Here is a 22,877-nt window from a genome sequence, read left to right on the forward strand (position 1 = left end):
ATCCATTATTTATGGAGTTCTCTCTCTATGCCAGATGCTATTCTAGATTCTGGGAAAACAGAGATAAGTAGAACATAGCTGTTGCCTCATAGTGGGGAGGATCATGCATAAGTAAGAGAACAAGCAACATGGTGAAATAATGTGTGTATGATGCTTAGTACTGTGCCTGGCCCCTAAAGTATGTGTAGAAAATAGTAGCTGCTACTATAATCATAATATCTATTAATGTACTTACAAATTTCAGTTAAAGAGGTATGTTCAAAGTGCTGTGGCAGGAGGGAGTGACTAACTTATCCATGTCTCAAGACTGACTTCACTTTGGGCCATCCCCATCACTTCTGGGGCCCAGGAAGAGGAGGGCTACAGGAAGACAAGTCTCTCAAAGGCCAACCTTTTTGAGAAAGGAAGGACCTCAGGAGCAGGTGTCATGGGAACATCTGGTTTCCTTGTCCCTGTGAATGTCAGCTCAGAACAGGGTTATGTGATTGCTGATTCCTGTTCCAGTCTGTACCCAAGAAAGAATGACTTCTTCATGTGTTTGTAGATCTCTACAGGCACTTGAGGGAATCATGAAGGCTGTTTATAGATTATAAAATGTTTCTAAATAGATTATATAAGTACATTGTCTTGATATTACATAATTAGGATTTAAACTCTCTATTCCCTGGTAATCATATAGTGTATCCTCAAATTTATCTTCTAAAGTGTAGACCAATGGGAGATTTTTCACATGGAAGATATGGTATTTTGTGTGAAACATCATAAAATGTTATTTTATTTAATCCCATCATATGAATTGATCTCTTAGTGGCAGGAAGTATGGCTGTGTTATATATATTTTGGGCTCCACAATAAAAAGTTATCCAATTATAGAAAGTAATCTTATGAAATCACTTTTTCAAGTCTTTCCATTAGAGTAGTGTTTTTTTTTTTGTCATCTGCTAGTACATGTTAGCAGAAAAGTGTGAACAAGTGCCATATGTGTAAAAACACTGTGTTGGGGTGAAAAAACTTTAAATTAAGCACATTCTAATAATCAGTATACCCTAAGTCAAACTACAAAACCCTTCAGTCCAGTTGGATAGGATAGTTGTTTCAAAGAAGGATAATTTTAGAACCACTGAGTAAGAGTTTAGATTTTAATTTAAACACATTATATTTTATCAAAAAGTAAGGGTTTTAGTGTCTGGTCTTAACATCATATATTATATCCACTATGTATTTTTATTCCATCTTAGCTCAGGTCATCAGAAATTTGCTGGCTGCCTGTTATATGGGAGGTAACCTATCTAAGTCTAATGTCCTGAAGGAGCTGATGACCTGAGGAAGATAAATAGTCCAGTAGAGGACACACACATTGCTAGTAATAAGAAGCAGCAACTTGTGTGACAAATGCTCTAACAGAGTTATCAGGGGCTTAGAAACACGGGCAAGGAGATGCTGGTTCAGATTCAGAATGGGGACGATCTGGGAGAGCTTTCTTGAGGAGCTGTCATGTGAGCTGAAACTTGAAGGACGGGTGGAGCTGGAATGGGAGAAGGAAACTGTGAGTGAAGACTTCGAAAGTGGAGATGGAGGACGTTGAGGAAGTAGAGGTAACCTGGAATATAGAATGAGTAGGAGATATAGGAAGATAGGGAAGAGCCGCATTTTACACTCTTCATAATACCCAACTCATGAGTCTAGCTTTGATGCTCCCAACTGGGGAGCCAGGGGGGGTTTTGAGCAGGGCAGGGGCATGATCAGATCAGTTTGGGAGTAAGTCAAAGGATGGGTTAAAGGTGGAGAAGAAATTATAAACCATTATTGAAAGAAATGCCATCTTTTCCATTAAAAATTCCAATAGGTAGCTTTCTTGTGATTAGAAGTATTTGACACAGAAGTTCATGTATTTAAATTGTAGTGGTTAATTATGTGTCCAGCAAGCTGGCTACTCCTCTTATCTGATAGCAATGACGAAGCATAAGCTTATAAAAAGTAACACTGATAAAGCATGAACTTCCCCTTTTTTTTTTTTTTTGCAAGAATAGCATCCTAGTCAGTACCCTAGATTTTCTCCTGAAATGTCTCTTAGACAAGGAAAAGAACCACCCAGATTTTCATTTTAGAAACAGGACAAGGAAATGTGTTTATCAGCAGATGAAAACAAACCAAGGTGAAGGAAGACTGTAGGTAAGACTCATTCCCTAGGTTAGGATTGAACCCAATTACCTGGATTTGCAATCCAGCTCTGCCATTTATGAGTGACTGTGTAACGTTAGGCATCTTACATAACCATTCTGTGCCTCGGTTCTTCCCTCTGTAAAATGGGGATAATAATAGTATTCATCTTAAGGGTTGTTATGAGGATCAAATGAATCAATATATAGAAAGTTCTCTGAACAATGCCTGGTATGTAGTTAGAGCTCAATAAATGTTAACTATTATTATTCAGTTGTTGGACAATAAAAATGAACTGCCTGTGACACATTACAATTTACAAAGTGCTTTCACATACCCACTAGGTCATTTGAGCTTCAAAATGCCTTATGGGTACATTTCATTCTGTGAATCAGGAATTTGGACAAGGTACAGTGGGAATTGCTTACCTCAGCTTTGCAATTTCTAAGCCAGCAGCTGGAGATGACTTGAAAGCAGAGATGAATCAACTAAGATTACAGATCCCCTGCCATGGTGGCTTCTTTGCTAAAATCTGGCTGGCACCTTGATGGGATGGCTGGAAGGCCAGGCTCAGCTGGAACATGTGGTTTCTACACCAGGGTAGTCATCACACTTCTCACTTAGAGTGTTTCTGCAGCAGAAACCGCATGACCTTTGTGACTTAGCCTCAGCAGTCTCATAGCAAACACTTCCCTGTTCTCTACTTGTTAAAGCAGTCACAACCTGCTCAGACTCAAGGGAAGGGGATAGAGACCACACTTCTTGATGGGAAGCCTATCAAAGAATTTGGAGGCATGTTTTAAAGTCACCATACTGGTATTTCCCCCTGATTCTAGATGAGAAGATCAAGACTCAGAGAGGTCAAATAATTAGGTGAGGATCAGTTGCACAAATGGTAACTGGGATAGTTAAGGGGTATGGGATGGGGAAAGTTGGAGGAGGAAAAGGCTTCTAACCTAATTCTTTGACTCCAAGTTCTTGGTCTTTCAATAGCTCTATTCATCCTTCTTTAGCTTAGATATACTAGTACAGTTAACCCCTGAGTAACATTGGTTTGAACTTCGTGGGTCCACTTACATGCAGTTGTTTTTCAGTAAATATATTTGGCCCTTCATACCCATGGTTTTTGCATCTGCAGATTCAACCCACTACAGCTCAAAAACAGTATTTTCCCATTCCCAATCCTGTTTCAATCAGCAGTTGGTTGAATCCACGGTGCAAAGGGCTGACTGTAGAGTCAAAAGTTACTCTTGGATTTTCAACCGTGCAGGCATCAGTGCCCCTAACCCCCATATTGTCCAAAGGTCAACTGTGCTTGCTAATGTGTGAAAGTTAAAAGGAGAAAAATTTAACTGACTTTGTGTACAGGGTGGACAAAAGTAGGTTTATACTTGTGAGTGCGCAAAACACTGAGTTAATAAAGCTATTGTAATCATTATACCCTGCATGTCTTTTTCCATATGAGAAACTGTAAGCCTACTTTTGCCAACCCCTTATATTAGGTAACTTTCCTAAAAAGAAACAGATGTAAAAGTATAGTTTCCATTTATATAGGTTTGTATACAAACTTCGTATTTTAAGGAGGTCCTGGGGTGGGTCAGTCCTGAGATCAGTCAGAAAGCAACGTTGTATAATTTTCTCCCTAAGGAAGGGTCTCTGAAAACATCCCAGATGCTTAACTGTGATTTCATTTGTTCTCTAGGAAAATCTCACCTGGCCATTGTCCAGCGGGTGAATAATGAGGGAGAAGGGGACCCCTTCTATGAGGTGATGGGCATTGTCACACTGGAGGACATCATAGAGGAGATCATCAAGTCAGAGATCCTGGACGAAACTGACCTCTACAGTAAGTGCATGGCGTTGGCTGTTGTCCAAGGTCATCTGCTTTTCCTCTGTGACTCTCAGAGCTGGCTTAGTGTCATAGACAGTGTGAAAGAGTGTGTATCAAGCCCATGCATTCTGTGTGTCAGCCCCCTAAATGCCAGGTGCAGGCATGGCAAGGTACTCTGGCTTGAATTACCTGAGTCCCTGAGAACATGCTAGCTCAAAGATTTTCACCCTTTTTTATCTCGTGGCACACATAAACTAATTATATTTGGAGCCGAGTTGACAAAAAAAAAACTATAATTTTGATTCATTCACACAAGACAACTATTGTTGTGTTGGCTATTGTCATTTTTTAATTTTACAGTATAATCTAAGGGAAAAGAGGTCAGTGTTCCTGACTAAGTAGTCAGGCATTGAACGTTTTAAAAATTCTTGCTGTGCTAGCTAAATGTTTATCAGGAAAGAACCTTCAGGAAGGAGGACTATGAAAGGAGACCTCCTGGCCTTTGGATGGAAAAGGAACTAAAGGAAACAAAGGGTACCTGAGGTGGCCACTCTGCCCTTGATTCTGTCCTGCATTGTCCCTGTTTTGTCTCTGTAACCACCCAGATACAGACCCCAACACACCCTGGGATTCCGCTCAACAATCTCCTTACACCAAAACTTTGTGCGCAGTGGAGACTGACCTGAGATTTCATACCGCAACCCAAGCCAAACCTTCAATGTCCCCTCTTCCACACGGCTCTTCTCCTTATGCTTTTTCAGCCCTACCAGCTGGTTTCTTCTCCCTTCCCCACCCCTGGCTCCTGCCCCTGCTTCTGGCCCTGCTCCCTCCTTTCTGGTCTCCTCACCTTCCTACCCACTCTCCCCCAGGAACGATATGGACTCCTCCATGCAGATAGTGACTGCTTTTGGTTACCGAGTCTTATCAAAGCTTTCCTTGCAAATGTTACAAAGTTGTCTCTAGAATGGGAGTGTTATCTAAATCCATGGGAATCCCTAAACCAGGAAGTGTGTCCTCCGAATTTCAGCTCATGGGACAGCAATCCCTTCTCCCCAATTCTCTCCCCGTAGAGGGGTCAAGGTTGAAGCAGGAGAATTGTGAGTGGGAAGAGGAGGTGGCATGCCTCCAGTTCTGCTCAGAGCGTGGTTAAAATCATCAGAAGAGACCAGGTGAGCCCAGCTCTGGGGACAGAAGAGGGGCAGAGGCCCAAACCCTCTGGGACTCCCAAATCCCTAGATGCTGAGAATGCAAGTCCCTGATGTTTGAATGCCTTTTTGTAAGTACTTCACAGGTAGCTTTTGGTTCAAGTCTCATACTAACTCACTAGATGAGTAGAAGAGTTATTAATTATTAACCTCGTTGTATAGATTAAAACAAACAAACATTCTGATGCTTACAGAGGTTGCACAGCTCATAAGTAAGGGACCAGCTCAAGAACCCTGGCCACCCTTTCCCCTTTTCCACCGTGCACCACCTAAGTGGAGATAACACTGAGACAATTACAGCACCTCTCACCTTCTGTCCCTGATCAACATCCTTTCACTCCCTCAGAGAGGTAATGTCATCTACAGTGGACACTGCAGAAATTCAGGGGGTCTCAGAGGATCTGCCTGTCCCCCATAACTCCGGGAAACCTCCAAAAACCAACAGTGATTCTGAGTTGCTGCATTCTGTCCCTTGTGATCCCCGCAGCCGACAATCGGAAAAAGCAGAGGGTCCCGCACCGGGAGAGGAAGCGGCATGACTTCTCCTTGTTTAAGCTTTCTGACTCGGAGATGCGAGTGAAGGTCTCCCCTCAGCTTCTGCTGGCCACACACCGCTTCATGGCCACAGGTATGACTCTGCCCACCGTGTCTCCACCCCAGGCAGAATCTGGAGGGTGGGACCCATGCACCAATCATTTTTAATACTTCGTGACCTAATTCCAGTCTAAGACTGAGAACCACTGTTCCAGGAGAGGAGATTGCCTCAGGCAAGGGTGACAGGATGCCACATTCTGTCAGGGCCAGTCCCCGCCTGATCTTCTAGGGAGGGAATGGATACAACCCAACTCTGCTTGTTGATCTTTTCCTCAAGAAAAAAAGCTAAAGAAACCACTGCTACACTTTCCCCTTCCTCCACTCGCTTCTTGGTGGGAGACAGAGGCCGACCTGCATCCTGTTGGATTTGGGGTACCCCAAACGATCTGTGGGGGAGGGAAAGGCATTGTCCTATCCAGCAACAAGGCCCTGGGGTCCAGTACCCTCCAGAGACCATATAGAGATACGAGTTCTTAAAATATGTAAGTAGATTGCGAATCTTGGGATCTTTAGAAAGAAAAAAAAGTAAGAGGATCCAAAGATAAACTTGTGAAGAAGGTAAAGTTTGTCTTTGAACCCTCTGGCCTTCTCACACAGGCCTAATTAATGTGCAGACTTCAAATACACTCCCATTACAAAGTGCAATATTTAATTGATCCAGCATATGATTATTGACTATATGATGAGTACTAGTACTATTCCAGGTGTTTAAAAATAAAGTAGAAAACTTTATGTTGCAATTCTTTAAAGTAGAGTTTTCAACATGTTATCTAGTTCTGAATACAGATTTCTTTTAACTACTGACTGATTTCCTAGAGTAAAGCAGCTGTATCTTTTAATGTTATAGTATGATATAATATCTGTTAACATATAAATTTGATGTAAGGATGCTATGCATTATTGAGAACATATCACTTAAATAATTACCATTTCTATTAACTTGGAATTTCATTTCTCTCAACAGATATGTCACAAATAAGTCAGATTAAATTCTCTGTATTTCACTTGATCATTACAGTGAAACTTTTGCTGTTTACATGCTTACTTAGCCATGCCCAACTCTGTCTGTTTAACCACTTTATTGAGGTATGATTGACACACACAAAACGGTTCATATTTAATGTATACAATTTGATGTGTTTGGAAATAAGTGAAACTATCACCACAATCTATGCCATAAATATGTCCATCTCCTCCAAAAGTTTTCCTCCCACTCTATTGTTATTTTTCTCTGTTAATATAAGATCTAACCTCTGAGTAAACTTTTAAGTATACAATACAGTATTGTTAACTGTGGGCCCTGTGCTGTGTGGTAGATCTCTAAGGTTTATTCATCTGGCATAACTGAAACTTTGACTAATCCCACCCTTCCATCACCCTCCCACCACCCCAGGCAATCACCTTTTTGTCCTCTGCTTCTATGAGTTTGACTATTTTAAATTCATCATATAAGTGATATCATGCAATGTTTGTCCTTCTGTGTCTGGCTTATCTCACTTAGCATAGTATCCTCCAGGTTCATCCATGTTGTCACAAATAGCAAAATTGCCTTCTTTTTTTTATTTGTATTATTTTTTTAGAGCGGAAAGGAGAGGGAGAGAGAGACAAAAACATCAATGACAGAAAAACATTGACTGACTGCCCCCTGCACGTCCCCCACCAGGGACCGAGCCCACAAACCTGGCATGTGCCCTAACCAGGAATCAAACCAGTGACCTCCTGGTGCATGGGTCAACACTCAACCACTGAGCCACGCTGGTGGGGCAGAAGTGCCTTCTTTTTTAAATTCACATGCAACTTTAAATAAAGTCAAGTAGAAAATCAATAACAAAACTGACGTTTCCAAAATGGTGACCTGTTTCTCCTGAGGTGCCAATATAGGGACACACATCCCCAGGGAGCAGGGGAAGGCCTGAACACACATGGGTTTAAACACACACACACACACACACACACACACTCACCTGAGTCACAAGAGCCCTTCCAGCCTCGTGCCTGGAGCTCGAATGGAGGTGGCTCTAGACACGTGGCCTGGTTGTGCCCACCCTGACTCCTCCCAGCTGCCGATTCTTCCTGCCTCCCACTCTCCCCTAGAAGTGGAGCCCTTTAAGTCTCTGTACCTTTCGGAGAAGATCCTACTCCGGCTCCTGAAACATCCCCACGTGATCCAGGAGCTGAAGTTTGATGACAAGAACAAGAAAGCCCCGGAACACTACCTCTACCAGCGCAGCCGCCCCGTGGACTACTTTGTGCTGCTGCTCCAGGTGCGTGGGAGCATTCGAGTCCCTCTGAGGACATGACAAGGGCCTCCCTAGGCTGGAGAGGAATGGCCATGCCTCCCCACTGCCGGGTTCCAAGAATCAGCTGACTGCCCTGGGAGCAAGGCCAGGTGGTGGGGTATTTGTCAGTGACCCACAGAAAGGGCCAAGTTTGACTGGTTGGTGTCCTAGGCCCCGGGGGGGGGGGGGGGGGGGGGATCTTGATGGCGTTTAGTCCGACCACTCAAGGATGTTCGTGGTGGGGTGCGGCAGGTACCTCTCCAGCAGAGGGGTCCTGTGACTGAACTTTCAAAACTGCTGTCCCACAGAATCCCTGACCCCTTCCTGTCTCTGCTTGGGCATGCCCAGAAGTGGACCTGTCCTGTGCCTTCTCTCAAACTTCAGACACTTCTTATTTAAAGCTTTTCCCTCTGTCGATCTGAAATCTCATCATCTCTGACTTCCACCTGGAGGTGCACAGAACACGTCCACTCTCTTGGAAACTTCTCCGTCTCTGCAGTCCCTTGATGCCTCCTCCTTAAGAGGACACGGAAGGAAACTAATGACCGAGTGAGAGCGGGGCAGCATCTTCCCGGTCCTCACCTCTGCCCTTGTGCCCAGATAGGCCTGTAAATGCGTGCCAGGCGTGGTTCCGGCACTGGATCCTGCTGGCGCCCTGGCCTGGCTCCACCATTAGCTCTGTCACTGCTCCATCTCTTCCCAACAATATCTTCTGAACCCTAAATACAGTGACTGGCTTAAAATCTTAATTAAACTTACAGTAACTTACACGTGGGCTCTATTTTGTCTGTCCACCTGCACTCCGTCTGCTCTGACACGGCAGTGTGCCGCATGCCCATTCTTCCAGACAACCTCAACAAAATGACCTTCTCCAAAATGGGGTCACATTCTTCACTGTTGGAAATCAGGAAGGGTTCTGTAACTTTTTTAAAAATAACATAATGACCCATACAATTTACTGTTTTATGCTTCATATAAACTTAACTGTTTTTAAATCAAAGCTGGAGGAAGTAAAATATATAGTGGCAAGAGTGTAAATTCAGATATTGGAAAGATCTGGCTTTAAAATTCCAATGTTGCCGTTTCCTAACTAGCCTTGACCTAAGTGATTTAACCTTTCTGAGCCTCAAAATTTACTCATCTATAAACTGGAGGTGAAGGCAGGAGGGGCCGCATAGGGTTGTGGGACCAATTGAATGAGAAACCATGCCAAGTACATAACACAATGTCAGCCCCATAGACACACACTGTATGCTACACATAAGCTGTCGTCATTAGTGGTGATGGGTTAAACAAGCTTCACACAGAATCAGAATTAGATTTTATTTCAACCAGACTTAGAGATGGTCTCATCTCAGAACAAGCCAGTGAGTCCGTTTATAGGGCCCTGGGCCAACTGATGCCTGGGCCTGCATCATGGGAGGGCCGTTGCAGTATGCAAGGAGAGCTCAGGGTTATTTGTGACTGGATGCAGGTTTATAAATTAGGCAATTAATTCACTGCAAAGGGCTACTGAAGCTGGCAGTGCTATTTCTGACACATAAATCTGGACAGAATTCACATTTCCCTGTGATCAGCTCTTAAGTCCGCTTGTTACCCAGACAGAAGCTTAAGGTTGTGGTCAATAATCGAACTGGAAGTGCATGCACACACCCTTAGCACACTGCCTTCTTTCTCCAGGGGAAAGTGGAGGTGGAGGTTGGTAAGGAAGGCCTTCGCTTCGAGAATGGAGCCTTCACCTACTATGGTGTCCCCGCCATCATGACCACGTCTTGCTCAGGTATTCCAGTTCCCAAGTCATAGCTATTGGGGAAGCAGTGGGATATTGTAGAAAAAAGCAGCTGGGTTCAAGTCTTTGCTCCTGTTAGGAACCCTGGGCAAGCCCGGCAACTTCCTGGGCTTTAGTGTCCTCCTCCATGAAGTGGGAATAAGACTCATTTTTCGTTCAGAGAGTTTGTTTGTGGAAGTGCATGGCAGACAGTAATGTTGTCAAATGTTAGGGATGGATAGTGGGGTATTTTAGTGTGAAAAGACAAGTTTGTTTTTCTTTTTACACTTCCATTTGATTGGTGTGTTGTGCTGTTGTTTTTCCGAGTTCATTGATGCTGGGGGTGGGGTGGAAGAGGGAGAACCCCGATAAGAAGGTGTACTTTCTGAATTGCCTCTGAAACACGTTGCATCTTTCTGCCCTCAGATAATGATGTGCGGAAGGCGGGAAGCCTGGCTGGATCCTCTGCCTTTCGTATGTATTTCTCAAACCCCTCCCTCATGTTCCCCATCGTAGTCCTGCCTCAACCCCCTCTGGGGACCCGGACCCAGCACTCTGAGCCTGGGCTGGGGCTGGGGCTCACACAAATGCTGGCAGCCTCTCTGTAATGCTCTGCCAGGAACACTGCTTCTTGCCAGGTACTCACAGACCACAGGGCCTTCGTTTCTGTGTCTGGAATGTTTTCTGCTGCTGCTCTGCTCATGTTCAGTGATGAACGGCAGGGAGGGAGGTTGTGAGGGGAGGCGCCATTTATTGTCACAATTTGTGTGTTCTGGTGGAGGTTCGGCCTTTCCTTCTCTGCGGTGCTAACTCACCCACTGGCCTTTACTTGAAAACTTAATATGCCGTTCTTGTGTCTGTGGGGTTAGTAGGAAGTGACTGCAAGATCTTGGGATAGAAGTCCCAGGCTGGTGCGATCTGTTGCTTATCTGCTTTTCGTTCCTCCTTCGCCACATCTCAGCTGGAGGAGAGGTGTCTGCCAGCTGGCCGTGCATGCTGATGGTGGTGGGCGCTGGCACGGGGCTGCTGGCTGGTTTGCTCTGCCCCTTCTATGCTTTACCTACTTGCTGTTTCCTAAATAGAATTGTTGTGCTTGTGCTTAGAAGGCATGGCATTTATTGTGATGTGAGTGTGATGCTGAAAGAATGATTTCTCTAGAACTTATTTTTACTCACTGGTCTGACTTTTGCATTGCTTTCAGCTGTTATTGTTTAAAGTGGCTATTTTAATGCCAAGTGGAGTGTTTCCTCTTATCATAAAAAGCATTTTACGTAGTGTTTTATATTGGATTTCTCAGAGGGTCCCAACGCTGGATATCAATCCCTGGCACATGAAAGATAGACACCGTTTTAACATGGAGAAACTAAAGAAGTGACTTGCTCCAAATCACCCAGCATATTGGTGACTTACATAGATGCATTCCGGTGCCCTGACTATTGCACACAACACAATGAAATACAGATTGGAGAGCCATCATGTTCCAGAATGCAATCTCTATGTGGGAATATTGGAAACATTTATGGTATAATTTCACATCCTAGCCCAGCATAGGGCTGAAATGAAATCAGAGTAGCTACCCACACCCCAAGGGGAGGCCCAACATGAGTTGAAGGAGATCTGTAAAATAAAAACCCTGGTTCATTAGTATACTTATATAAGCCAACAAATCTCAAGTAAGGTGGATGGAGGAAACCTCAGTACTCAGAATGAGAACTCTGTGTGGGTGAGGGATGTGCTCCAGGACCGGACTTGGTTCTCTAAAGGCGATGTCCACCCATCACATAGCTCAATGTAGAGCACCTTCCGGGGTTCTAAATCTTACCTAGACTTGTTGGCCCTGTTCTGGCTATTCCAGAAGACCAAAAGAGGTGGGAATTCTGGGGGAAGGGTCTAATTACAACTCCCCAGCCCACCTAATTTAGATGACATTTTAAAAGTATATATAGTTTAAAGTATTAGGAAGATATTATCCGGTTTTCTCCTTTCCTTCATTTCCATCTCTAGTTTTTTGTATCAGAATCCTTCCATTTTATCAATGAGATGGGAGTACACTTGCAACACGGGTCTCTCCTTCAGAACTGGTTAACTAGTTAAAAGGAAGCATTACACTCTTTTCCTCTCCCCACTTTTGAGCATCTTTAGGAATCTTCAGGAGGAAAAAAATCGAGTTAGTCTGTAAGGGGCATAGAGACATTTTCCATTCTCCCCCCAGACCCTCTCCACTTAGTGAAGTGTGAAATAACTCCAAAGACTAGCCACACCAAACATGTCAAACTCAAAGGCTAACATAGGCCAAATAAACAAGGTTTAAGTTTACGTGGGCCACAAAAAAACAAAAGCTTCCATTTCCATAAAAATGTAGGTTTATTTCTATAGAGACATGCTGAATACAAAGGGCTGAAATGAATGATCGTTAACATAAAATATAGAACATTTTAATAAAAATTAATATTTTTTCTTGAACATTAACTTACCAGACACTGAATAACTGCACCAATTAATAAGCGTAACACAAATAGACCTATTTTTCTTGTTCTCCGAAAGCGAAGTATTTCCTGTTGCGCACACCAAACAAGTCAGTCCAGGACTAATGACGTGGCCATCGGCTGCTAAAACATTCGCTGCTAGTATTAGTGGAGAAAAGTGGTGCGCCTGTGCATAAGGCGCGTAAGGGAAATGAATGCAACACGATTATAGTAATCAGTCATTAGCGAACATTGTAGTTCATTATTAATAATTATGTACAACAGGATATTGTAAAAATTCAGTTATGAAACTTTTATTAAAACGTTTCTTACACACTGTTATATATTTTTTTTTAAATATATTTTATTGATTTTTTACAGAGAGGAAGGGAGAGAGATAGAGAGTTAGAAACATCGATGAGAGAGAAACATCGACCAGCTGCCTCCTGCACATCCCCCACTGGGGATATGCCCGCAACCCAGGTACATGCCCTTGACCGGAATCGAACCCGGGACCCCTCAGTCCGCAGGCCGACGCTCTATCCACTGAGCCAAACCGGTCTCGGCCACACTGTTATATTGACTGGGCCTCAAAAATATTCATCGTGGGCCACATGCTGTGAGTTTGACATGCTTGGGCCACACCCTACAGTTGTCCCTGCTGAACTTTCAGCCCCAGGTCCAGCCACCCAGCATCTTTCACTGGCCAAGAACCTTGGCTTGTAGGTCAAGGGAGAGTTTAAGGCTGAGCCACAAGGCAGTAAACTCTTTTAGGATCTCACTTTAGCAAATTGCCCCTGTCCTAGAAGCCAGCCTGTAATTCTATCAGCCTTTGAAGGTGATTAATGAGATGATGAGTTTGCCAGAACACTGCCCATGACCAAGGCCTCAGAGTTGAACTCCAGGTTACAAGTAAGTCACTCTGGCTTTCCTGTGCAGAATAAAGGGAACAGAGCCTGCACTGTCTCCTTCATCTTGGTACTGACTGCCAGGGAGCCCAGGAGGACCATGTTGAGCCTGGTGCTCTGGAGGAACTGGGTCTGAGCTCAGGGTAGCCAGAAAAGCAGCCCGTGGGGCTGTGCAGGTGGAGAGAACGAGTCCTTGATTGCTTGGCCAGGGTATGCATTCAATTTGCAGCCCAGAAGTGTAGGATTCTTCTTGAGACTATGGGGTTTCTTATTCCAGTGTATCTCACGACATTAAGGGCCTGTTCAAGTATCCTTTGATATCTCGTATCAGAGTAAATGATTATCAGGTATAGGGCTCCAGACACACACACTCCCCTGCACCTGTGGGTCCTTTCAGTAAAATCATCTGATGCTGCAGAAGCTGCCTACTTTGATGTGCCATCACCTGCAGACTGGCTTCATTTAGCTCCTTGGGAGGGACTGGGAATGACCCTATCAGAGAGGTGAAGACAGATTCCCATGCAGAAACACCGCTTGATCAGGGTCAAGCGTGGGGAAGGACTAGAGTACTGCTACACTCCATATCACATCCAGGCCCCCAGTGATGGCCAGAGCCATTTCAGACCCGGTGGGGAAAGAGAGAAGGAAAAGGGGACAGTGAGAGAGGTGCTCTGGAGCACTTTAAGTGCTAAGAAGTGACGATGAGTTAATTCACCAAGTTGATTCCCATTAAGATTGTTGGAAATGCTGCCTGCCACTCTTGTTTCCCAAGCCTCTAGCACAGTGGTTCTCAACCTTCCTAATGCCGCAACCCTTGAATACAGTTCCTCATGTTGTGGTGACCCCCAACCATAAAATTATTTTCGTTGCTACTTCATAACTGTAATTTTGCTACTGTTATGAATCGTCATGTAAATATCTGATATGCAGGATGTATGTTCATTGTTACAAATTGAACATAATTAAAGCATAGTGATTAATCACAAAAACAATATGTAATTATATATGTGTTTTCCGATGGTCTTAGGCGACCCCTGTGAAAGGGTCGTTCGACCCCCAAAGGGGTCGCGGCCCACAGGTTGAGAACCACTGCTCTAGCAGCACACAGTTCCTCCACGGAGGGAGCTCCTAAGAGTCCCAGGGAGGATACAGCTTCCTCAAGGATGCCCCTAGCAGGAGCATGCATTTTGCTCTCAGCCCTCTGGTTGGTGAGCAGATACATGTGGCAGCTGGGAGAGCCTGGTGGGAATGCTGTGCTGGGCTCCCGGAGATGTGCTGGCTCAGAGAGAATGCTGCTGCGGATGCACACGCCCCACTGGGGCACTGCTGCTCTTGTCCTTGGCAGGTCTGCTTCCCTCCAAAAGTATTATACACCTTTTTGGAAGACCTTCAGGAAGGTATTTCCTTTCCCTTCCTGGAGAGTGACTTTGTAAGAGGGTGCAATCTCCATGTTTTCAGAGGCACGATTCCTTTTGCAGAGAAATGTGATGCTTTGAAGATCCAGGAACAGACTGTCTCACCACTATTTGTCTCTCTCCTTTTGTGTTTATCTTCCCCTTCACAACTCACAAACCCTTGGCCCTTGACTCTTTAGTGCCCGTGTCTGTGTCTCGTACCTTCGCCTTCAGCAGAGGGGACTCTCTGGCAGGCTCGCCAGGTAAACATGCATGGGTGTCTTGGGTCCGCAGAGATCCAGTGAGGTTTGCAAGAGGCCTTTGGTCTCTGTCACTTCACTGTCCCACATGAGAACAGTCTCTCCCAGCAGGCATTCTGGTGCCTAAGGCACAGCACAATGAACAGATAACACTCCTTTGCACATATAGCCCAGGCATTGCTAGTTCAGTGGTGTCACTTGTGAATTTAGCTCTCAGGGTTGTATCTGTGCATGTAAATAGAGAAATAATGGGATGAGAGATGATGTGAGTTCTTCCTCAACATTTGTCTGACTGTAGAATGGAGAGGTGAAAAGTGCAGCAGGAGAAACATAGGAAGGAACAATAGAATATTATGCCTTAATCCTATTTTTCCTCCACCTTTCTTTCAGTGTGGTCTCTGCCTTTAGCTAACCACTAACCCATCCTCATTATCTTCCTAGTAATGTTACCATGTGGTGACCATATTCCCTCTGGCTCTGTTCACACAAAGGATGCTCTATGTAAAATTTCAAAACAACTTTTCATTAGATTTAACCTCTCATTAATTAAATACAAGTTACCAGTTTCTTTTTAATTGGGTAAAGCAGCTCCTCATAGAGCTACACAGTAACTCAAAGATTAAGTAGAATGTAATAAATCTGAGCAATCAATTAAGTGTTTGTATTGTTTTCATCTCTAGAGGTTCATCTGTTAGGCTCGGGGAATAAGTAATGACCAAACCAAGAATTTATTTGTTCAATTGCTCTGAAGTTGGAACACAATTTCCCACACCCTCTACATCTGTCTCTCTTATCCCAGTGCTATGGTAATGATTCTGAGGCCCCACCATATTCTCAGTCATCAAAAATCCAGTTGTGTTTTGCTATCTGCAGAGTAAACCCTCAATATTCAAAAAAGGCTATGTGAGACCTCAAACCCCCAAGTTTGCAACTTCAAAAGTATTTATGTTGACTTCTTCTTTCTCCCAAATCACATTTTCCCATCAAAAACCATCTGGTTCCCATGTTTATCTGTACAAGATACATCAACCACATTCTCAAATTTTCTCTCTCACTTGATGGTGATTTTCCACCAAGAAATAAAATTTTTCTCACTTTGTGAGAGCCCATGCCTTCACGATGACCAAAGGACAGTATGTTCAGTATGAGATGCCAAACTGGTGCCTCTGCCAGCTAACTGGTCTACTCCCACATGCCAGCAAAATTAGAAATGACTACATCATGGACCTTCACAATCCTTTACATATGGGGAATCTTGGTGAATGAAGAATGTCCCATGAGTTTCAGCAAAAGGGAAGATGCCCATTTTTAAAAGATTTTCAACCAAAAGGATCAAAGCATTAAAAAAAAGAGGCAAGTCAGGGTATATTTTCCTTTTTAATTAACCCTCAGTTAACCAGACAGCCTAGTTAATTGTAACTTCCAGTTAAAGTAAAGGTTAATTCTAGTTCATCAGTGTTTATTATGAAAACCTTCATGGTAACCTAGTGTCAGACAGAGATTAAGGTGTCTCATTCCTTCTGGGCAAGACCCCTTAGGACAGCGGTTCTCAACCTGTGGGTCCTGACCCCTTTGGGGGTCAAACGACCCTTTCACAGGGGTCGCCTAAGACCATCAGAAAATACACATATAATTACAGATTGTTTTTGTGATTAATCACTATGCTTTAATTATGTTCAATTTGTAACAATGAAATTGGGGGTCACCACAACATGAGGAACTATATTAAAGGGTCGCGGCATTAGGAAGGTTGAGAACCACTGCCAGGCACTGAGACTTCCCATCCAACTGGCTGTTGCCATGTGCTCCTGGAAGCTCTTTTAACCACCACCACCCCATTTTCAACCCAATAGGAAATAGATGAATGACAAGGAGGTGAGAGCAAGGCCAGCTTACTCCAACCCATGGTTTAACTGCAGAGTGGAGCCCTGACCAGCACAGTAGGAGAGAATGAGAAGTGGCGATGCCTTGCTTCTCCTTTGGCTGGTTCCTCCCTACCTTCTTTTGTCTGATCTCTATCTGTAGCCAACCACCAAGCCTTCCCAGCAGTTGGGTGACATCGTCATACCTATATTATGGTATTGCCACTGTCACTCTTGCTTCTGCTCCATATTAGCAGCAGCAGAAGCATCAGTCATAGGAGTATTGTGGAAAGCAATCCTGGCACCTTCTGGCCACCATACTTGATTTGTAATCCAGATAGCATATTATGTATAGTATGTCTTACCCCCATCTTACACAGGCAAGAATGGAAATACTGGAAATTAATAGGGCCTGTAAGTTTAAAAGGAACCTTCATTTTATTTGATCCTCACAACCACTTTAGGAGATGGGCAGGAATTATTGTTGGGAGGCAATAGGTCTGAAAAATTAAGTCATTGGATCAGTGTCATGGGTGTAGTAAGCAGGTAGAGGGATGAGGACTAGAATCCAAGATTATTAGGTCCTGCTCTCCCATAGCCCAGGACCTTGCTGCCCCTCTGAAAGTAGGCATTTTGTGCCCCCCAGAGGGTTGTGACTTGTTTGCATTTTGAAAGCAGATGTGCTAAAGAATATGGTGCTCACGCTGGATTGAGGCCAGTGGTCCCTGTACCAGATATCAACCATAATGAGTTTCCTTCTGTTTGAGCCTCAGTTTGGAATGAGGAGAGCAAAGTGGTCTGTGGATTAACTCCAGAGTAGGGTGTAATTAGCCAGCTTTGCAAGTGTCTTCACTTAAACGCAAAACTTCTGATCAACCCGCTGAGAGTATGAGGCCCGCTGCAGTTAGTTATCATTCCCTCTCCCCAGATTCATTCCTTCTTCTCTCAGCAGAGATGATTTCACAATCCTTCCGAACCCACAAAAGCACAGAGGCAGGAGAGAGGCGGGAGCAAGCGTTCTTTTTCAATGCTTGACTGTCCATCTATAATGTGCTTTGAGTTCAATGAGAATAGAGTTTTCTCTCAGAATATATGAGGAGTCCCTAAAAATAATCATTTTACTTTGTGAAATGTGGTAAGTGGAAATATTCCTTTGGGTTGGCTCTTGCGTCGTAAACATTTGGGAACCATTAAAGCTTCATGTAACGTGAGCGAGTTCATCTGGGCTCCTAACTTGGGCTGATTTGCAGAGTTCACATTGTAGCTTTGACGGAGTGCTTTTGACATTTGGTTGTCTGATGTTGACTGTTACCCCAGAATGATGCATTTTTATAACCCTCGTTTGTGCTCTTATAAGCCTCTATAATTAAACTCCCCGTGCAGTTTGGAGAACACAGATGGCACATGGCACAGTGACCATGACCAATGTGGACTGTTCCCCCTTGTGCCTCATTGAATGCTCCACAAGATGTACCCAGGCAGCCGCTGACGCTCACCTTCCGCTCAGATCCTCAGACTGAACAGGGAGTGGGCATTCTTCTGTATTGTGGGTCCTTCTCCTGGGATAGAGTTGTGATCACTCTCCTGATACAGTTGTCACAAGTGAAGCAAGAGTCCCAGAGCTGTGTATAGGTTTCCTCAGCCCCTGCCTATCAATGAAGAGTGAAAGGATATTCCATCCAGCCCCAACTACAGTGGCAAATCCTCTTCCACCCACCCCCAATTTCACCACAGTGTCTTCTCCACCCAACCTCAGTAACTCCAATTTGCCACCTAGGACAGATCTGTCTTGCAGACTGACTAGGCAAAGACTGCAGAATGAGTTCTGCCACACTTCTCCATGGCACCTGGAGGTCTAAAGTAGAAATCCCTGGTCTTCTACCACCCTGTCTTTCCAGGGCCATGATGAGCAAGAGTCGACAAGTGATATACCGGCTGCTTGGCCTCACCCCTGTTGAGGGGTCCTGTGGTCAGTTTTATGCATCACAGTTTGGTCTGTTCCCTCTTAGACCTCTTTGTACTACAGTTAGGATTTCCCTCCTCGCTTTGCTTCCCCAAGCTGTGCCTCTGTGCTATTAGGAAATGCCAAGGAGAATTATACAACTTGAACTAGTTTGCCATGCTGCTGGGACACTCGTCTGTTACTGATTTCTTCTCCTTTTTATTAAAAGCATGTCCATGTCCCTTGCTCAGAAACCTCTGCGTGTATGGGCACAATTACCAAAATGCCGAGTCATCGCATCCCACCTATTGAGGAATGTCAGGCTCCGGGACATGAAAACATTGATCTTGCACAACACTCGATGAGCTGAGACTTTCTTTGTCATGAAACGAGGGCTTCTTTTCCTTTTAAAAATTACTTTTATAGACCAGACCTCTGTAAGATGGTTGGAACTTTTTGTGTTTGGAATCCTCCAGGGTTTTATGAATAAACCTTCAATAGCATTGTTTTTACTTAAAAAACAAAACAAAAACATGTTTCTCATCCCAGCACAACAGTGATGTTGCGTGTATTTGACATGCAGGTTCTTGTGAGTGGCAACAGGGTGACAGTGCTAAGCTGGGTGTCAGTGAGGAGGAGAGCTTTGGGGGGAATCAGGATGTAGTAGCTGTTGCCTCTGTTTCCAACAGGGAGTAGAAGTGATTCAGGCAGAGCCTTCTATGGATGGAAGTTGTTTAGTAGATAAGACAGGGCTGTGTTTCCCTGTCATCTTCCTTGAATGTACCTTGAGTTGAGACAGAAGGGATGAGAAGGTGGAACAGCAGATGTAGAGTATGTGAAGCACATGTCCGACCAGGCAAAGGGAGGGTTATCAAGGAGTGAAACTGAAGCCACAGGCCCTGCTCACACTCTCTCCCCTTGTTCTAAACTGAATTGAGGACAGGACCCACCAGGTCAAGATACAGTTTCTGAATTCCACTCACATGCCAAAGAAGCCGCTCTCCTGCAGGACTCCCTACCGTTGCCAGAACAATGTGCCCAAGGAAGCACCATCAACTGACTTAGCCAGCCACCGCCTTAGAACATCACAAATGGATCTAGCCAAGCCAGAACTCAATCAGTTTGTTTTCAAGGAACTGGGACCAGAAATGAAATACATACTTTTCTGCCCAATTCTACTGCCCTTTACAATCACCTTGGCGCTTCGCTCAGTTCTCCGTGGCACCATCACTGTCCTTCTCAGTCCTTGGTTACTCTGGAGGAGGCTCTGACTCAAACGAGCCTATTTCACAAGCTTATTAGACAGACAAGCAAACAAACAGAAAGTTCTAATGCTTCCTGTTGCCTCTTCCTCAAGCTATCAGGCCAGCGCCTGAGGCTTCTCGGTGCCCTTTGATTCTCATTGCACATGATCTCACTCTTCAGCTGCCCACTCCTAGCTTCTTGGAGATGTTAGCTTTCTCAGAATGACTTTAAGTTGCAGAGGAAAGGTTTTCTGATTCCAGGATGATTTGAGATCTCTGAAACCTTTTTTAAAATAAAATTTAGATTTTAAACTTAAAAGTTCCTTAAGGGACTCATACGTGCTGATTCATTCATTCTACACATTTTTATTGAGCACCTACTCTAGGCCATGCACTGTGCTAAGTACTGGGTGTACAATGATGACCAGAAAAGACAAGGTCACTGTCCTCATGGAATTTAGTTAAATTGAGTGGACAATTAAAACTTGAAGGAATGAACAGAGGGCAGTGATAGAGGAAAATAGAGGAATCTTCTTGGAGCAGCCAGACCAGGTCTTCAGAGAAGGTGGTGTTTCAACTGAGACCTAATGACTGGGAAGTGAGAGTGGTTAGGGGAAGGGGTGAGTATGGGAATGTGGGGCTGGGGAGCTGAAGGCTGGGTGGGTAGGAGGTGGGATAAGAGAAGGGGGAGCAACACAATGGAATACTATGCTGCTGTAAAAAAGAAGGAACTCTTACCATTTGCAACGGCATGGATGGAACTGGAGAGCATTATGCTAAGTGAAATAAGCCAGTCAATGAAGGAAAAATACCACATGATTTCACTCATTCATGGATAATAGAGACCATTATAAATTTTTGAACAATAATAGATACAGAGGCAGAGCTGCCTCAAACAGATTGTCAAACTGCAGCGGGAAGGCCGGGAGGGTTGGGGGGCAGGAGGGAGGGGGGCAAGAGATCAACCGAAGGACGTGTATGCATGCATATAAGCATAACCAATGGACATAAGACACTGGGGGGTAGGAGAGGCCAGGGGATTGTCAAGGGCGGGGGGGGGGGGGAGGACACATATGTAATACCCTTTGTAATACTTTAAGCAATAAAAAAAAGAGAGAGAGAAGGGGGAGCAGAGGAAATAGTATCGACTGAGGGGGGAGATGCTTGCATGATTGAGGATCCCCAAGGCGGCCAGTCGAGCAGAGCAAGCAGGGGAGGGGAAGGGAATCCCAAGATGAGATCCAACAGAAGAGCAGAGGTCAGGTCATGGTGGGGCTTAAGGGTCCCAGCAAAGAGTGTGGATTTTTTTCAGATTCAATAGGAAACTGATTTGTGTCTTTAAAATGTGCTTCTGGCCGCTGAGGTGAGAACTGATTATAAATAAGATTATAAGTGGGGAGACCAGACTGTGGGCCAGATGAGAGTGATGATAACTCCGACATGAGTAGAGTCAGAGAGGCAGATGGGCTTATGATGTCGGAGGTGGAGATAAGAGGACTTGATGTGGGGCTGATGGTGGCAGGAGTCAGGTGGACTCCCAGGTTTCTGATTTAAATAGCAGTATATGTGAATGACATTTACTGAGATGGGGAAGACAAGTGAAATCCTTAATTCTATAATCCTTTCAAGGCAGTGAATATTATGGTTTCAATGAGGAAATTACTCAACCTATTGTTGGTTTAATCTTTCTGAAACACAGTTTGCCAGACAACAATAATAGCTTGGCAGCTGACCACATCATCAGTGCTTCAGGACTCACTCCAAATAGATGCTAATGGGATATTTTAATTGATGGCAACATTATCTCAAGAGACAGAATTAAATTCCTGAAGTTCTACCCTGAAAGAACAAGGAACAGAACCTCTGAATGATCGGACTCTTCATTTGAACCCCCGCACTAAGTCTGTGTTATGAGAAGCTGAGGGCTCCTGTTCCTCTTTTTTTTAGAAGAAATGCATTGTAGCATCAGTTGGGAAGCTGGGGGGTGGAAGGGTCTTGTGCCCAGGTTAAGATAAAGCTAGCGTCATCTTCAGAACCTCTCTCCTTTTAATCCTGGGGAGGGTAATTCACATAGTTCATTTTGAAACCAAGTAACAGAGTCTTAATTGAACTTTCCGAAGAGGTGGTTCTTGAAAATAGAAAAGAAAAAAAACAACATTCAGGAGGTCTTACTCCTTCCCCACCCCCATTAGGCCTAGGCAGTGGTTCTCAACCTTCCTAATGCCACGACCCTTTAATACAGTTCCTCATGTTGTGGTGACTCCCAACCATAAAATTATTTTCGTTGCTACGTCATAACTGTAATGTTGCTCCTGTTATGAATCGTCATGTAAATATCTGATATGCAGGACGTATTTTCATTGTTCACGACCCACAGGTTGAGAACCGCTGGGCCCCAGGGGGTGCCCTGACCTCGCCCCACACTAGAGAGCCCCACTTTGGCCCTCCTAAGTCCTGGCCCGCTCTGTGGGGTGCGGAATTTGCAGGGCCAAAGGGATGTGCCCACTCAGAACCTGTGTTCTTCCTTCTAGGCCAGTGGTCGGCAAACCCATTAGTCAACAGAGCCAAATACCAACGGTACAACGATTGAAATTTCTTTTGAGAGCCAAATTTTTTAAACAAACTATATAGGTAGGTACATTGTTATTAACTTAATTAGGGTACTCCTAAGCTGGCCTTTGCTAAAGACGTCCTCAATTTGATTGAGGTACGTTCACTGAGATCGACCCCTTCCAGCTCTCCCATCCTCAACTCATGCATGAATCGTGCGTGCCTCCCCCACCCCCCGCCTCTTCCCCCCACACACACACTCCCCCTTCCCGCGCTGCGTATCCCTCGGCCCGCCTGCGCCACATCTCCCGTCGCCCGACCGACCGACACCCCCCACTTCTTCTAACACCACTTCTTCAAAATAGACTCGCCCAGGCCGAAAACCGACTTCTGCGCATGGGCCACGAAGTTTCAA

General features: G+C 44.5%; 1 protein-coding gene across 2 annotated transcripts in view; it reads left to right on the plus strand.

Moving 5' to 3' along the window:
- CNNM1 (cyclin and CBS domain divalent metal cation transport mediator 1) overlaps positions 1 to 22,877 on the plus strand; it is a 52,386-nt gene that overhangs the window by 18,018 nt on the left and 11,491 nt on the right. The window contains exons 2-7 of one of the 2 annotated variants that reach the window (XM_081104612.1): positions 3,863 to 4,006; positions 5,684 to 5,824; positions 7,885 to 8,054; positions 9,750 to 9,849; positions 10,264 to 10,311; positions 14,805 to 14,867. In XM_081104612.1, the coding sequence (XP_080960738.1) occupies positions 3,863 to 4,006; positions 5,684 to 5,824; positions 7,885 to 8,054; positions 9,750 to 9,849; positions 10,264 to 10,311; positions 14,805 to 14,867 (666 nt within the window). The remainder of the gene's footprint in view (positions 1 to 3,862; positions 4,007 to 5,683; positions 5,825 to 7,884; positions 8,055 to 9,749; positions 9,850 to 10,263; positions 10,312 to 14,804; positions 14,868 to 22,877) is intronic. The other variant, XM_081104613.1, reaches the window with a different exon arrangement.

The sequence above is a fragment of the Myotis nattereri genome (assembly GCF_964212035.1).
Source record: "Myotis nattereri genome assembly, chromosome: 13".
Taxonomy (NCBI): domain Eukaryota; kingdom Metazoa; phylum Chordata; class Mammalia; order Chiroptera; family Vespertilionidae; genus Myotis; species Myotis nattereri.